Raw genomic sequence first — 17,085 nt, 5'->3', positions numbered from 1 at the left:
GTCCTAGAGTAGAGGGCGATGTAGATGTTTCACTTCCAACGATTGAAGGAGACATCAAAGCTCCTGAGGTGGATATTGAAGGGCCTGATATGGACATTGAAGGCCACAAGGGCGGATTCAAAATGCCAAAGTTCAAAATGCCATCATTTGGCATTAAAGGTCCCAAGGTTGAAGGCCCAGATGTTGATGTAAGCCTCCCCAAAGCTAACATGGATGTGAAAGCACCTGATGTTGACATTAAAGCACCAGAGGTTGACATTGAGGGGCCGAATGCAAAACTCAAAGGCCCCAAATTCAATATGCCAACAATTTCAGGACCGAAAATCTCCATGCCAGATGTGGACTTCAATCTCAAAGGTCCAAAACTGAAAGGTGACATGGATGTGTCAGCTCCTAAGTTGGAAGGAGAGATAAACACACCTGAAGTTGACATCAAGGGTCCAGCTGTTGATATCGAAGGGACAAAGGGAGGATTTGAAATGCCAAAGATCAAAATGCCATCATTTAACATTAAAGGTCCAAAAGTTGATGCTCCAGATGTTGATATCAACCTTGCCAAAACAAGCATTGATGTGAAAGCACCAGAGGTTGACATCAATGCTCCAGAGTTTGATATTGAAGGACCTGATGCAAAAATAAAAGGACCCAAACTGAAGATGCCAACCATAAAAGGGCCAAAGATGCCAGATATTGACCTCAAACTAAAAGGTCCTAAAGTAGAGGGCGATGTAGATGTTTCACTTCCAAAGATTGAAGGAGACATTAAAGCTCCTGAGGTGGATATTGAAGGGCCTGATGTCGACATTGAAGGCCACAAGGGTGGATTCAAAATGCCAAAGTTCAAAATTCCATCATTTGGCATTAAAGGTCCCAAAGTTGAAGGCCCAGATGTTGATGTAAGCCTCCCCAAAGCTAACATTGATGTGAAAGCACCTGATGTTGACATCAAAGCACCAGAGGTTGACATTGAAGGACCGAATGCAAAACTCAAAGGCCCCAGATTCAATATGCCAACAATTTCAGGACCGAAAATCTCCATGCCAGATGTGGACTTCAATCTCAAAGGTCCAAAACTGAAAGGTGACATGGATGTGTCAGCTCCTAAGTTGGAAGGAGAGATAAATGCACCTGAAGTTGACATCAAGGGTCCATCTGTTGATATTGAAGGGACAAAGGGAGGATTTGAAATGCCAAAGATCAAAATGCCATCATTTAACATTAAAGGTCCAAAAGTTGATGCTCCAGATGTTGATATCAACCTTCCCAAAGCAAATATTGATGTGAAAGCACCTGAGGTTGACATCGATGCTCCAGAGTTTGATATTGAAGGACCTGATGCAAAAATAAAAGGACCCAAACTGAAGATGCCAACCATAAAAGGGCCAAAGATGCCAGATATTGACCTCAAACTAAAAGGTCCTAAAGTAGAGGGCGATGTAGATGTTTCACTTCCAAAGATTGAAGGAGACATTAAAGGTCCTGAGGTGGATATTGAAGGGCCTGACGTTGACATTGAAGGCTACAAGGGTGGATTCAAGATGCCAAAGTTCAAAATTCCATCATTTGGCATTAAAGGTCCCAAAGTTGAAGGCCCAGATGTTGATGTCAGCCTCCCCAAAGCTAACATTGATGTGAAAGCACCTAGTGTTGACATCAAAGCACCAGAGGTTGACATTGAAGGGCCAAATGCCAAACTCAAAGGCCCCAAATTCAATATGCCAACAATTTCAGGACCGAAAATCTCCATGCCAGATGTGGACTTCAATCTCAAAGGCCCAAAATTCAAAGGTGATGTTGATGTGTCAGCTCCTAAGTTGGAAGGAGAGATAAACGCACCTGAAGTTGACATCAAGGGTCCAGCTGTTGATATCGAAGGGACAAAGGGAGGATTTGACATGCCAAAGATCAAAATGCCATCATTTAACATTAAAGGTCCAAAAGTTGATGCTCCTGATGTTGATATCAAGTTGCCCAAAGCAAATATTGATGTGAAAGCACCTGAGGTTGACATCAATGCTCCAGAGTTTGATATTGAAGGACCTGATGCAAAAATAAAAGGACCCAAACTGAAGATGCCAACCATAAAAGGGCCAAAGATGCCAGATATTGACCTCAAACTAAAAGGTCCTAAAGTAGAGGGCGATGTAGATGTTTCACTTCCAAAGATTGAAGGAGAAATAAAGGGTCCTGAGGTGGATATTGAAGGGCCTGACATTGACATTGAAGGCCACAAGGGTGGATTCAAAATGCCAAAATTCAAAATCCCATCATTTGGCATTAAAGGTCCAAAGGTAGAAGGTCCAGATGTTGATGTAAGCCTGCCCAAAGCTAACATTGATGTGAAAGCACCTGACGTTGACATAAAAGCACCAGAGGTTGACATTGAAGGGCCGAATGCCAAAGTCAAGGGTCCGAAATTCCACATGCCAACAATTTCAGGACCGAAAATCTCCATGCCAGATGTGGATTTCAATCTCAAAGGTCCAAAACTGAAAGGTGACGTAGATGTGTCAGCTCCTAAGTTGGAAGGAGAGCTAAATGCACCTGAAGTTGACATCAAGGGTCCAGCTGTTGATATCGAAGGGACAAAGGGAGGATTTGAAATGCCAAAGATCAAAATGCCATCATTTAACATTAAAGGTCCAAAGGTGGAGGCTCCAGATGTTGATATCAACCTTCCCAAAACAAGCATTGATATGAAAGCACCAGAGGTTGACATCAATGCTCCAGAGTTTGATATTGAAGGACCTGATGCAAAAATAAAAGGACCCAAACTGAAGATGCCAACCATAAAGGGGCCAAAGATGCCAGATATTGACCTCAAACTAAAAGGTCCTAAAGTAGAGGGTGATGTAGATGTTTCACTTCCAAAGATTGAAGGAGAAATAAAGGGTCCTGAGGTGGATATTGAAGGGCCTGATGTCGACATTGAAGGCCACAAGGGTGGATTCAAAATGCCAAAGTTCAAAATTCCATCATTTGGCATTAAAGGTCCCAAAGTTGAAGGCCCAGATGTTGATGTAAGCCTCCCCAAAGCAAACATTGATGTGAAAGCACCTGATGTTGACATCAAAGCACCAGAGGTTGACATTGAAGGGCCGAATGCAAAACTCAAAGGTCCCAAATTCAACATGCCAACAATTTCAGGACCGAAAATCTCAATGCCAGATGTGGACTTCAATCTCAAAGGTCCAAAACTGAAAGGTGACATGGATGTGTCAGCTCCTAAGTTGGAAGGAGAGATAAACATACCTGAAGTTGACATCAAGGGTCCAGCTGTCGATATTGATGGGACAAAGGGAGGATTTGAAATGCCAAAGATTAAAATGCCATCATTTAACATAAAAGGTCCTAAAGTGGATGCTCCAGGTGTTGATATCAACCTTCCCAAAGCAAATATTGATGTGAAAGCACCTGAGGTTGACATCAATGCTCCAGAGTTTGATATTGAAGGACCTGATGCAAAAATAAAAGGACCCAAACTGAAGATGCCAACTATAAAAGGACCAAAGATGCCAGACTTTGACATCAAACTAAAAGGTCCAAAAGTCGATGGAGATGTGGATGTTTCACTTCCAAAGATTGAAGGAGACATAAAAGCTCCTGAGGTGGATGTTGAAGGACCAGATGTTGACATTGAAGGCCACAGGGGAGGATTCAAAATGCCAAAGTTTAAAATGCCATCCTTTGGAGTTAAAAGCCCAAATATTGAAGGGCCAGATGTTGATGTAAGCCTCCCTAAGGCTGACATTGATATCAAAGCCCCTGAATTGGATATCAAAGGACCAGCAGTTGACATTGAGAGTCCTAGTGGCAAAATCAAAGGACCCAAATTCAACATGCCAAGCATTTCAGGACCGAAAATCTCAATGCCCGATGTGGATTTCAATCTGAAAGGTCCCAAACTGAAAGGTGATGTGGATGTGTCAGTTCCAAAGATAGAGGGAGACATAAAAACACCTGAGATTGACATTAAAGGTCCAGGGGTTGATATTGAAGGTCCAAAAGGAGGATTTGAAATGCCAAAAATTAAAATGCCATCCTTTGGCATGAAAGGTCCAAAAGTAGAAGGCCCAGATATTGACATCAATATTCCCAAAGCAAACATTGATGTTAACGCACCAGACATTGACATTAAAGGGCCAGAAGTTGACATTGAAGGGCCAAATGCAAAAATCAAAGGCCCCAAATTCAACATGCCAACACTTTCAGGACCGAAAATCTCCATGCCGGATGTCGATTTCAATCTCAAGGGTCCAAAACTCAAAGGTGACATGGGTGTGTCAGCTCCTAAGCTGGAGGGAGACATAAAAACCCCTGATGTAAAGATCAAAGGTCCAAAACTTGACTTGGAGTCACCACAGGGAGAATTTTCTGGGCCTAAAGTTAAGCTACCAACGATATCTGGACCAAAAATGTCATTACCCGATGTTGATATCAACCTGAAGGGGCCGAAATTGAAGGGTGATTTGAAAGGGGATGTTCAACTGCCAAAAGCTGAACTCGAGGGCCCAGATGTTACAGTTGATGTTCCTGATATTGGGTCAAAGAAATCCAAGTTTAAAATGCCAAAGTTTGGATTCAAGGGTCCAAAGGCAAAGGCTCCAGAAACTGATGTGAAATTGGTTCAAGGTGACATCAGCATCAAGGGAAAGACTGGTAGCTCAGAGGGTCTTGATGTTGACCTGGGATTGACTGGTCCAAAGGCAAAAGGATCTAAATTCAAGATGCCAAAGTTTGGATTCAAAGGACCAAAGGTTGAAATGCCAGATGTTGATCTTAATCTTCCCAAAGGTAGCATTGGTGTAAAAACTCCAGATATGAATGTTGAGGGACCCGATGTTAAAATTGACAGTCCTGATGGCAAAGTCAAAGGAGCAAAACTCAAAATGCCAGGTATTTCAGGACCAAAAATTTCCATGCCAGATGTGGATTTTAATTTGAAGGGTCCCAAACTGAAAGGTGATGTGGATGTGACAGTTCCAAAGATCAAAGGGGACATGAAAGGACCTGAGGTTGACATCAAAGTTCCAGAGGCTGAAATTGAAGGACCACAAGGGGGATTTGAAATGCCCAAAATAAAGATGCCATCCTTTGGCATTAAGGGTCCCAAAGTGGAGAGTCCTGAAGTCAATATTGATCTTCCCAAAGCTGATGTTAATGTTGAGTTGCCTGAGATTGATGTTGAAGGCCCTGATGCAAAATTGAAAGGACCAAAAATAAAGATGCCATCCATCAATGCCCCCAAGATGCCAGACTGGGATATCAATCTGAAAGGACCAAAACTGAAGGGAGATGTGAATGTGAAGGGGCCCAAGGTTGAGGGAGACATAGAGATCCCGAAAGTAGACATTGAGATTCCAGAGATTGACATTGAGAGTCCAAGTGGTAAGATCAAGGGACCCAAATTCAAAATGCCATCCATATCAGGACCAAAGATCTCCATGCCAGATGTTGATTTCAATCTGAAAGGTCCCAAGCTGAAAGGTGATGTGGATATGTCAGTTCCAAAGCTAGAGGGAAACATAAAAACACCCGACATTGACATCAAAGGTCCAGAGGTTGATATTGAAGGCCCAAAAGGTGGATTTGAGATGCCCAAAATCAAAATGCCATCATTTGGACTCAAAGGTCCAAGAGTGGAGGGTCCAGATGTTGACATAAATCTCCCCAAAACAAGTATTGATGTTAATGTACCAGATGTTGACATTAAAGGGCCTGAGGTTGATATGGAATGCCCTGATGCAAAACTCAAAGGTCCAAAATTCAAGCTTCCCTCTATTTCTGGGCCAAAGTTGCCTGACTGGGATATCAATCTAAAAGGGCCAAAAATGAAGGGAGATGTTGATGTGTCAGTTCCAAAGATTGAAGGTGACATAAAGGCTCCAAAAGTTGACATTGAAGGACCAGATGTGGATATTGAGGGTCCCAAAGGAGGTTTTAAAATGCCAAAATTCAAAATGCCATCCTTTGGAGTTAAAGGTCCAAACTTTGAAGGCCCAGAAATTGATGTCAACCTTCCAAAGGCAGATGTTGATATCAAGGCTCCTGAACTGGATATCAAAGGACCAAAAGTTGACATTGAGAGTCCTAGTGGCAAGATCAAGGGACCCAAATTCAACATGCCAAGCATTTCAGGACCGAAAATCTCAATGCCAGATGTGGATTTCAATCTGAAAGGTCCCAAACTGAAAGGTGATGTGGATGTGTCAGTTCCAAAGATAGAGGGAGACATAAAAACCCCTGAGATTGACATCAAAGGTCCAGAAGTTGATATTGAAGGTCCAAAAGGTGGATTTGAGATGCCCAAAATCAAAATGCCATCATTTGGATTTAAAGGTCCAAAGGTGGAGGGTCCAGATGTTGACATAAATCTCCCCAAAGCAAATATTGATGTTAATGCACCAGAAATTGACATTAAAGGACCAGAGGTTGACGTGGAATGCCCTGATGCCAAACTCAAAGGTCCCAAATTCAAGCTTCCTTCCATTTCTGGACCAAAGTTACCTGACTGGGATATCAACCTGAAAGGGCCTAAAATGAAGGGAGATGTTGATGTGTCAGTTCCAAAGATTGAGGGTGAAATAGGAGCACCAAACGTGGACATTGAAGGACCAGATGTGGATATTGAGGGTCCTAAAGGAGGATTTAAAATGCCAAAATTCAAAATGCCATCCTTTGGAGTTAAAGGTCCAAATGTTGAAGGCCCAGAAATGGAAGTCAACCTTCCAAAAGCTGATATTGATATCAAGGCTCCTGAACTGGATATCAAAGGACCAAAATTGGACATTGAGAGTCCTAGTGGCAAAATCAAAGGACCCAAATTCAACATGCCATCCATATCAGGACCAAAAATCTCAATGCCAGATGTGGATTTCAATCTGAAAGGTCCCAAACTGAAAGGTGATGTGGATGTGTCAGTTCCAAAGATAAAAGGAGACATAAAAACACCTGAGATTGACATCAAAGGTCCAGACGTTGATATTGAAGGCCCAAAAGGTGGATTTGAGATGCCCAAAATCAAAATGCCATCCTTCGGTTTCAAAGGTCCAAAGGTGGAGGGTCCAGATGTTGACATAAATCTCCCCAAAGCAAATATTGATGTGAATGCACCAGACATTGACATTAAAGGGCCAGAGGTGGACGTGGAATGCCCTGATGCAAAACTCAAAGGTCCCAAATTTAAGCTTCCATCCATTTCAGGACCAAAGTTGCCTGACTGGGATATCAACCTGAAAGGGCCCAAACTAAAGGGAGATGTTGATGTGTCAGTTCCAAAGATTGAGGGCAACATAGAGGCACCCAAAGTGGACATTGAAGGGCCAGATGTGGATATTGAGGGTCCCAAGGGAGGATTTAAAATGCCAAAATTCAAAATGCCATCCTTTGGAGTTAAAGGTCCAAATGTTGAAGGCCCAGAAATTGATGTCAACCTTCCAAAAGCTGATGTTGACATTAAGGGCCCTGAATTGGATATCAAAGGACCAAAATTGGACATTGAGAGTCCTAGTGGTAAGATCAAAGGACCCAAATTCAACATGCCATCCATATCAGGACCGAAAATCTCAATGCCAGATGTGGATTTCAATCTGAAAGGTCCCAAACTAAAAGGTGATGTGGATGTGTCAGTTCCAAAGATGGAGGGAGACATAAAATCACCTGATGTTAACATCAAAGGTCCAGAGGTCGATATTGAAGGTCCAAAAGGTGGATTTGAGATGCCCAAAATCAAAATGCCATCATTTGGATTTAAAGGTCCTAAAGTGGAGGGTCCAGATATTGACATTAATCTCCCGAAAGCAAACATTGATGTCAACGCACCGGATATTGACATTGCAGGGCCAGAGGTTGATATGGAATGCCCTGATGCAAAACTCAAAGGTCCCAAATTCAAGCTGCCTTCCATTTCTGGACCGAAATTGCCTGATTGGGATATCAATCTGAAAGGGCCCAAAATGAAGGGAGATGTTGATGTGTCAATTCCTAAGATTGAGGGTAACATAAAGGCTCCCAAAGTGGACATTGAAGGGCCAGATGTGGATATTGAGGGTCCCAAAGGAGGATTTAAAATGCCAAAATTCAAAATGCCATCCTTTGGAGTTAAAGGTCCAAATGTTGAAGGCCCAGAAATTGATGTCAACCTTCCAAAAGCTGATGTTGATATTAAAGCCCCTGAATTAGATATCAAAGGACCAAAAGTTGACATTGAGAGTCCTAGTGGCAAAATCAAAGGACCCAAATTCAACATGCCATCCATATCAGGACCAAAAATCTCAATGCCGGATGTGGATTTCAATCTGAAAGGTCCCAAACTGAAAGGTGATATGGATGTGTCAGTTCCAAAGATGGAAGGAGACATAAAAACACCCGACATTGACATAAAAGGTCCAGAGGTTGATATTGAAGGCCCAAAAGGTGGATTTGAGATGCCCAAAATCAAAATGCCATCATTTGGTTTCAAAGGTCCAAAGGTGGAGGGTCCAGATGTTGACATAAATCTCCCAAAGGCCAATATTGATGTTAATGCACCAGACATTGACATTAAAGGGCCAGAGTTTGACGTGGAATGCCCTGATGCACAACTTAAAGGTCCCAAATTCAAGCTTCCCTCCATTTCAGGACCAAAGTTACCTGACTGGGATATCAATCTCAAAGGGCCCAAAATAAAGGGAGATGTTGATGTGTCAGTTCCAAAGATTGAAGGCGACATAAAGGCACCCAAAGTGGACATCGAAGGACCAGATGTGGATATTGAGGGTCCCAAGGGAGGATTTAAAATGCCGAAGTTCAAAATGCCATCCTTTGGAGTTAAAGGTCCAAATGTTGAAGGCCCAGAGATTGATCTTAGCCTCCCAAAAGCAGATGTTGACATTAAGGCCCCTGAGTTAGATATCAAAGGACCAGAATTTGACATTGAGAGTCCTAGTGGCAAAATCAAAGGACCCAAATTCAACATGCCATCCATATCAGGACCAAAAATCTCAATGCCAGATGTAGATTTCAATCTGAAAGGTCCTAAACTGAAAGGTGATGTGGATGTGTCAGTTCCAAAGTTGAAAGGAGACATAAAAACACCTGAGATTGACATCAAAGGTCCAGAGGTTGATGTTGAAGGTCCAAAAGGTGGATTTGAAATGCCCAAAATCAAAATGCCATCATTTGGGTTTAAAGGTCCAAAAGTGGAGGGTCCAGATGTTGACATAAATCTCCCAAAAGCCAATATTGATGTTAATGCACCAGACATTGACATTAAAGGGCCAGAGTTTGATGTGGAATGCCCTGATGCAAAACTCAAAGGTCCCAAATTCAAGCTTCCATCCATATCTGGACCAAAAATGCCTGATTGGGATATTAATCTAAAAGGGCCTAAAATGAAGGGAGATGTTGATGTGTCAGTTCCAAAGATTGAGGGTGACATTAAGGCTCCCCATGTGGACATTGAAGGACCAGATGTGGAAATTGAGGGTCACAAAGGAGGATTTAAAATGCCTAAATTCAAGATGCCATCCTTTGGAGTTAAAGGCCCAAATGTTGAAGGCCCAGAAATTGATGTGAACCTTCCCAGAGCTGATGTTGACATTAAAGCCCCTGAATTGGATATTAAAGGACCAAAACTTGACATTGAGAGTCCTAGTGGCAAAATCAAAGGACCCAAATTCAACATGCCTTCCATTTCTGGACCAAAAATCTCAATGCCAGATGTGGATTTCAACCTGAAAGGTCCCAAACTGAAAGGCGATATGGATGTGTCAGTTCCCAAGATAAAGGGAGACATAAAAACACCTGAGGTTGACATCAAAGGCCCAGAGGTTGATATCGAAGGCCCGAAAGGGGGATTTGAGATGCCCAAAATAAAAATGCCATCATTTGGCTTCAAAGGTCCAAAGGTGGAGGGTCCAGATGTTGACATTAATCTCCGCAAAGCAAACATTGATGTTAACGCACCGGACATTGACATTAAAGGGCCAGAGTTTGATGTGGAATGCCCTGATGCAAAACTCAAAGGTCCAAAATTTAAGCTTCCATCCATATCTGGACCCACAATGCCAGATTGGGACATTAATCTGAAAGGGCCTAAATTAAAGGGAGATGTTGATGTGTCAGTTCCAAAGCTTGAGGGTGACATAAAAACTCCCAAAATGGACATTGAAGGACCAGACATCGACATTGATAGCCACAAAGGAGGATTTAAAATGCCAAAATTCAAAATGCCATCCTTTGGGGGTAAAGGTCCAAAACTTGAAGGCCCAGAAATTGATGTCAGCCTCCCAAAAGCTGATATTGATATTAAAGCCCCTGAATTGGATATTAAAGGACCAAGGGTTGACATTGAGAGTCCTAGTGGCAAGATCAAAGGACCCAAATTCAACATGCCATCCATATCAGGACCAAAAATCTCAATGCCAGATGTGGATTTCAATCTGAAAGGTCCCAAACTGAAAGGTGATGTGGATGTATCAGTTCCAAAGATAAAGGGAGACATAAAAACACCTGAGATTGACATCAAAGGTCCAGAGGTTGATATTGAAGGCCCAAAAGGTGGATTTGAGATGCCCAAAATCAAAATGCCATCGTTTGGATTCAAAAGTCCAAAAGTGGATGGCCCAGATATTGACATAAATCTTCCCAAAGCAAATATCGATGTGAACGCACCAGAAATTGACATTAAAGGGCCTGAGGTTGATGTTGAATGCCCTGATGCCAAACTCAAAGGTCCCAAATTCAAGCTTCCCTCCATTTCAGGACCAAAGTTGCCTGACTGGGATATCAACCTGAAAGGGCCTAAAATAAAGGGAGATGTTGATGTGTCAGTTCCAAAGATTGAGGGTGACTTGGAGGCACCCAAAGTGGACATTGAAGGACCAGATGTGGATATTGAGGGTCCCAAAGGAGGTTTTAAAATGCCAAAATTCAAAATGCCATCCTTTGGAGTTAAAGGTCCAAACGTTGAAGGCCCAGAAATTGATGTCAACCTTCCAAAAGCAGATGTTGATATTAAAGCTCCTGAACTGGATATCAAAGGACCAAAAGTTGACATTGAAAGTCCTAGTGGCAAGATCAAGGGACCCAAATTCAACATGCCAAGCATTTCAGGACCGAAAATCTCAATGCCAGATGTGGATTTCAATCTGAAAGGTCCCAAACTGAAAGGTGAGGCGAATGTGTCAGTTCCAAAGATAGAGGGAGACATAAAAGCTCCTGGGATTGACATCAAAGGTCCAGAGGTTGATATTGAAGGTCCAAAAGGTGGATTTGAGATGCCCAAAATTAAAATGCCATCATTTGGCTTCAAAGGTCCAAAGGTGGAGGGTCCAGATGTTGACATTAATCTCCCCAAAGCAAACATTGATGTTAATGCACCAGATATTGACATTAAAGGGCCAGAAGTTGATGTGGAATGCCCTGATGCAAAATTCAAAGGTCCCAAATTCAAGCTTCCATCCATATCCGGACCCACAATGCCAGATTGGGACATTAATCTGAAAGGGCCTAAATTGAAGGGAGATGTTGATGTGTCAGTTCCAAAAATTGAGGGTGACATAAAATCTCCTAAAATGGACATTGAAGGACCAAACATTGACATTGATGGCCACAAAGGAGGATTCAAGATGCCAAAGTTCAAAATGCCATCATTTGGTGGTAAAGGTCCAAAACTTGAAGGCCCGGACATTGATGTCAGCCTCCCAAAAGCTGATATTGACATTAAAGCCCCTGAATTGGATATCAAAGGACCAGGGGTTGACATTGAGAGTCCTAGTGGCAAGATCAAAGGACCCAAATTCAACATGCCATCCATATCAGGACCAAAAATCTCAATGCCAGATGTGGATTTCAATCTGAAAGGCCCCAAACTGAAAGGTGATGTGGATGTATCAGTTCCAAAGATAGAGGGAGACATAAAAACACCTGAGATTGACATCACAGGTCCAGAGGTTGATATTGAAGGTCCAAAAGGTGGATTTGAAATGCCCAAAATCAAAATGCCATCCTTTGGTTTCAAAGGTCCAAGGGTAGAGGGTCCAGATGTTGACATTAATCTCCCCAAAGCAAACATTGATGTTAATGCACCAGACATTGATATTAAAGGGCCAGAGTTTGATGTGGAATGCCCTGATGCAAAACTCAAAGGTCCCAAATTCAAGCTCCCATCCATATCTGGACCAAAAATGCCTGATTGGGATATTAATCTGAAAGGGCCTAAAATGAAGGGAGATGTTGATGTGTCAGTTCCAAAGATTGAGGGCAACATAAAAGCTCCCCATGTGGACATTGAAGGACCAGATATTGACATTGAGGGACCCAAGGGAGGATTTAAAATGCCCAAGTTCAAAATGCCATCCTTTGGAGTTAAAGGTCCGAATGTTGAAGGCCCAGACATTGATGTCAGCCTCCCAAAAGCTGATATTGACATTAAAGCTCCTGAACTGGATATCAAAGGACCTAACCTTGACATTGAGAGTCCTAGTGGCAAGATCAAAGGACCCAAATTCAACATGCCATCCATATCAGGACCAAAAATCTCAATGCCAGATGTGGATTTCAATCTGAAAGGTCCCAAACTGAAAGGTGATGTGGATGTGTCAGTTCCAAAGATAGAAGGAGACATAAAAACACCTGAGATTGACATCACAGGTCCAGAGGTTGATATTGAAGGCCCAAAAGGTGGATTTGAAATGCCTAAAATTAAAATGCCATCATTTGGATTCAAAGGTCCCAAAGTGGACGGTCCAGATGTTGACATTAATCTCCCCAAAGCAAACATTGATGTTAACGCACCAGATATTGACATAAAAGGGCCAGAGGTTGGTGTGGAATGCCCTGATGCAAAACTCAAAGGTCCCAAATTCAAGCTTCCCTCCATTTCTGGACCAAAGTTGCCTGACTGGGATATCAATCTTAAAGGGCCAAAAATGAAGGGAGATGTTGATGTGTCAGTTCCAAAGATCGAGGGTAACATAGAGGCACCAAAAGTGGACATTGAAGGGCCAGATGTGGATATTGAGGGTCCCAAAGGAGGATTTAAAATGCCAAAATTCAAAATGCCATCCTTTGGAGTTAAAGGTCCAAATGTTGAAGGCACAGAAATTGATGTCAACCTTCCAAAAGCTGATATTGATATCAAGGCTCCTGAATTGGATATCAAAGGACCAAAATTGGACATTGAGAGTCCAAGTGGCAAGATCAAAGGACCCAAATTCAACATGCCATCCATATCAGGACCAAAACTCTCAATGCCAGATGTGGATTTCAATCTGAAAGGTCCCAAACTGAAAGGTGATGTGGATGTGTCAGTTCCAAAGATGGAGGGAGGTATAAAAGCACCTGATGTTAATATCAAAGGGCACGCCATTGATATTGAAGGACCGAAGGGTGGATTTGAAATGCCTAACATCAAAATGCCATCACTGAACGTCAAAGGTCCAAAAGTAGAGGGTCCAGATGTTGACATAAACCTTCCCAAAGCTGACATTGATATCAAAGCTCCAGAAATTGACATCGAAAGCACTGACACTAAAATCAAAGGACCTAAATTGAAGATGCCAAATATAAAAGGACCCAAGATGCCTAATTTTGACATCAATGTTAAAGGTCCCAAACTCCAAGGTGATGTGGATGTTTCAGTTCCAAAGATTGAAGGAGAAATTAAAACACCTTCCATTGACATCAAAGGTCCAAAGATTGACGTAGAAGGACCTAAAGGTGGATTTGAAATGCCTAAAATCAAAATGCCATCACTGAACATAAAGGGTCCAGATGTGCAGGGTTCAGAATTTGACATAAATCATCCCAAATCTAACATCAACATTGAAACTCCTGATCTTGATGTAAACCTAAAAGGGCCTAAGATCAAAGGGGGGATTGATGCCTCTCTTCCTAAAATGGCAGGTAATACGAAAGGTCTGAATGCTAACATCCAGGTGCCATCCATCTCTATGGAAGGTGGAAAGACAGGTGTTACATTTCCTAAATTCAAAGGTCCCAAGTTTGGAATAAAATCCCCAGAAATAGAGGGAACAGCTCCCACAGTCAGTGTGGGCACAAAAGGTTCTAAAACAGGAGTGCATCTCCCAGACACTGAAGCAAGTCTCGATGCCCCAGATATCGATATCAACGTAAAGGGGAAAAAGGGGAAATTTAAACTTCCTAAAGTGAAAGGAAAGGCAAAGAAGGCTGATCTTGATATAGACACACCGGCAGTGGACCTTGATGTAGACACACCACATATTCATCTCAAGGGAACGAAGGTAAAGAAGCCCCTCTTTGGAAAACTTCATTTTCCTGATGTGGAATTAGACATAAAATCACCAAAAGTGAAAGGCGAAGGATCTGTATCAGAGGGAATGAAATCACCTGACATCAATTTGTCATCTGGTAGTCTGAGTGCAAGTATTGACAGCCCAGATGTTAGTTTGAAAGGGTCAGATGTAAAATTAAAGACTCCCAATATTAAAATGCCAAATATTAAAGGTGGTGCAGAGATTGATGCAAGTGTGTCAGGGGGCAGTGCTGTTGGTGGCCTTCAATTCCCAGAGGGTACAGTAACTTTTCCAAAAATGAAGGTACCAAAATTCGGCATTGCTCTGCCTCAGGTTGAAGGCCAAGTAGGTGGAGGAAATGTTGAGTCAGAAGTTTCAAACAGAGGAGGAATTAACATACAGTCTCCATCCATTAGCTACCAAGCCAGTTCACAAAATATTGAGGTTCCGAGTCCAGAGCTGAGGCACAGTGAGGGCAAAATGAAGGTAAAGATGCCAAAATTGTTTGGCAAATCAAAAGCAAAGGGCAGTAGTGCAGGTGATCTTCGGGGACCAGAGTTAGAATTCAGTGGCAGTGGAAAAGGCAGTAAGGTCTCCAAAGACTTAAGTGTGCACACAGGGGAAATGGTAGGTGGGAAACTGGAATTAGAGGGTGACCCTGGACTCAGTGTGTCAACTAAAGGCAAGTCAGCCTCACTGGATCTATTCAAAAAATCAAGGCATCGTTCTTCATCTCTGAGTGATGAAGGTGGGCTTGCAGTCAGTTCTCCTTCAACTCACCTAGAAGCTGAGGGTGGCGACATTTCATTAGATCTAGGAGGAAGCAAAGTTGGAGGAAAGAAAGGAAAGCTGAAGTTTGGCACTTTTGGAGGTTTTGGTGCAAAGTCAAAGGGCTCATATGAAGTGACACTTGGTGAGGACAGAGAGACAGGGGTTGAGGGAGGTGCAAATGTTTCTTTACCCTCTAAAAAGTCAAGATTGTCTTCATCTTCCAGCAGTGACAGTGGCTCAAGAGGTGGCTTTAGGTTCCCAAGAGTTGAACTATCTGTTTCACCAAAAAAATGATTAATTATAAGGCAAATTAAACTATCTCATGCACACTCCAGTGTGTCCTCCTAATATAAATTCTTTCAAACCTAAGGGGACATGTACAGTCATTAACTATGAGTAATTCATTTTTTTCAGTAATTTGACAGGAGGGCATGAGATTGTTTAAAATCCCTTAATACTGTAAATAAGATTAATTTGTATTGTAATAATAGATATTGTTTTTTGTACATAGTCCAGATTTATTGAAAACATGCCATCTTACCAAATATTCAACAAGAGTTCATTGCAGGGTTCGCCATTTTTGTCCTATTCATTCTTTTAAATGAATGTTGAACAGGTGTGTTATATTTGTATTCAAGGGTCTTTTGCACAGAACGGATAGTTACAATAGTTATTTTGAAGGAAAATGTTGTTTATACACCAGACACAAATATTAACAGTCACCACTTTTAATGTATGAAAAATATTTTATTTTCAAGCTTTGATTTTATGTAATCAGTGCAGGAACATATGCAACATAGAGATGGCCCTGTGTAACACATTCTAAGGAGTAATGGTGTTGTACATACCATAATTGCAAAGACAATCACTGTTTGGAAACTGTCAACTCTCTAAAATGCTGTCAGTACTTCCTGTTTATTTTTTAGACCATGTATTCACCCTTAAAATCTATGCCATTTACCAAAATAAGAATTTGCTGCATTTGTTTTCAATATGTTTTGCTTCCTAATCCTGTGTCAATTTCATTCTTACCTGTTTGATGATCCTCTGTATTTCATTTCCTTTGTCACTCTTTGTACACACTCCATATGAATATGTAAACAATGTCATAAATAAAAAGTCACTTTTTGATGTTATTTCATGTGTTTGCAAAAAAAAAAAAAAAAAATCTGTGTTCATAGAGAGTTGCATAGTTTTGATCAGATATAATTGCGATATAACATGATTCTTTGGGTCTATTCTTTTGTGTGCATTCTGCCAAATAAACTAAATAAAAAAAATATATAGAATGTATAATGTTTCTTAAGTCAGTATTTCCCAATTTATTCATGATATGATATGATATTACCCTATAAGAACATCAGCATTGCAACAACAGTACAATGATTGGCAGGAAGATTATGTGGTTATACTATGTATTACACTAACTTGGCTGTATAAGCTGATGCAGTCATTGAATATATTATTACTTAATGTGAAAGGCCTACCAACATCGCAAAAAGGCTGACAACGCCCTGATCCAAGAAACACAACTAAAACAAAGTGATGTGGCCCGATTTCAAAATAAGAAGTACAGATTAATTGCATCATCATGTGCCCTAGAGCCGGCCCAAGGCAAAGTGAACGTACTCATGGTCCGAACTCTGACATTACTTCCAGCAAACTCACAAACGCTCTAACTATGGTACAAGACTGGCTTAATAACAACTGCCTTATGCTCAATACAAAAAAATGGTGTGTATGACATTCACTAAACGACCAACAAATCAGAACAGATCTAAAGTATTAATTGGAGGAGAGGAACTTGAATTGGTAATCCAGTTCAACTACCTTGGTATCACACTAGATGAGAATCTCACATTTAAGAAACACATCAAAAAAACTGGCCAACACATGGGTCGACCCACAGTCTACTACTGCATGGAAAATGATTGACTCTCCTAAGGTATTACCACACAGGCTGCAAGACATCCTGTTCTCTAGTGTAACAATCAAAACAAATTAAAAGTAATTCATCAAAACACACTTTTGTCTTCCTGCAGCCTTTTATTTATTA

General features: G+C 41.5%; 2 protein-coding genes across 2 annotated transcripts in view; both read left to right on the top strand.

The window, feature by feature from the left end:
* The window catches only part of ahnak (AHNAK nucleoprotein), a 32,619-nt gene extending 16,668 nt beyond the window's left edge, over positions 1 to 15,951 (top strand). Inside the window, exons 7-13 of the mRNA XM_085789699.1 lie at positions 226 to 251; positions 609 to 1,583; positions 2,292 to 2,481; positions 3,898 to 4,148; positions 5,724 to 6,969; positions 7,678 to 8,463; positions 9,172 to 15,951. Of these exons, the coding sequence (XP_085645825.1) occupies positions 226 to 251; positions 609 to 1,583; positions 2,292 to 2,481; positions 3,898 to 4,148; positions 5,724 to 6,969; positions 7,678 to 8,463; positions 9,172 to 15,323 (9,626 nt within the window). The 3' untranslated portion in view covers positions 15,324 to 15,951. The remainder of the gene's footprint in view (positions 1 to 225; positions 252 to 608; positions 1,584 to 2,291; positions 2,482 to 3,897; positions 4,149 to 5,723; positions 6,970 to 7,677; positions 8,464 to 9,171) is intronic.
* LOC146979704 (neuroblast differentiation-associated protein AHNAK-like) lies at positions 4,155 to 5,549 on the top strand (the record flags this gene model as incomplete). The annotated part of the gene is made up of 1 exon (XM_085788815.1): positions 4,155 to 5,549. A coding segment is annotated over exon 1 (1,353 nt), but the record flags the coding sequence as incomplete, so codon positions are not given.
* Positions 15,952 to 17,085: the final 1,134 nt, after the last annotated feature.

Source organism: Trachurus japonicus, chromosome 10, assembly GCF_045865225.1.
Source record: "Trachurus japonicus isolate A0001 chromosome 10, Traja_1.0".
Classification (NCBI taxonomy): Eukaryota; Metazoa; Chordata; class Actinopteri; order Carangiformes; family Carangidae; genus Trachurus; species Trachurus japonicus.
This window is presented reverse-complemented; position numbering and strand designations above follow the sequence as displayed.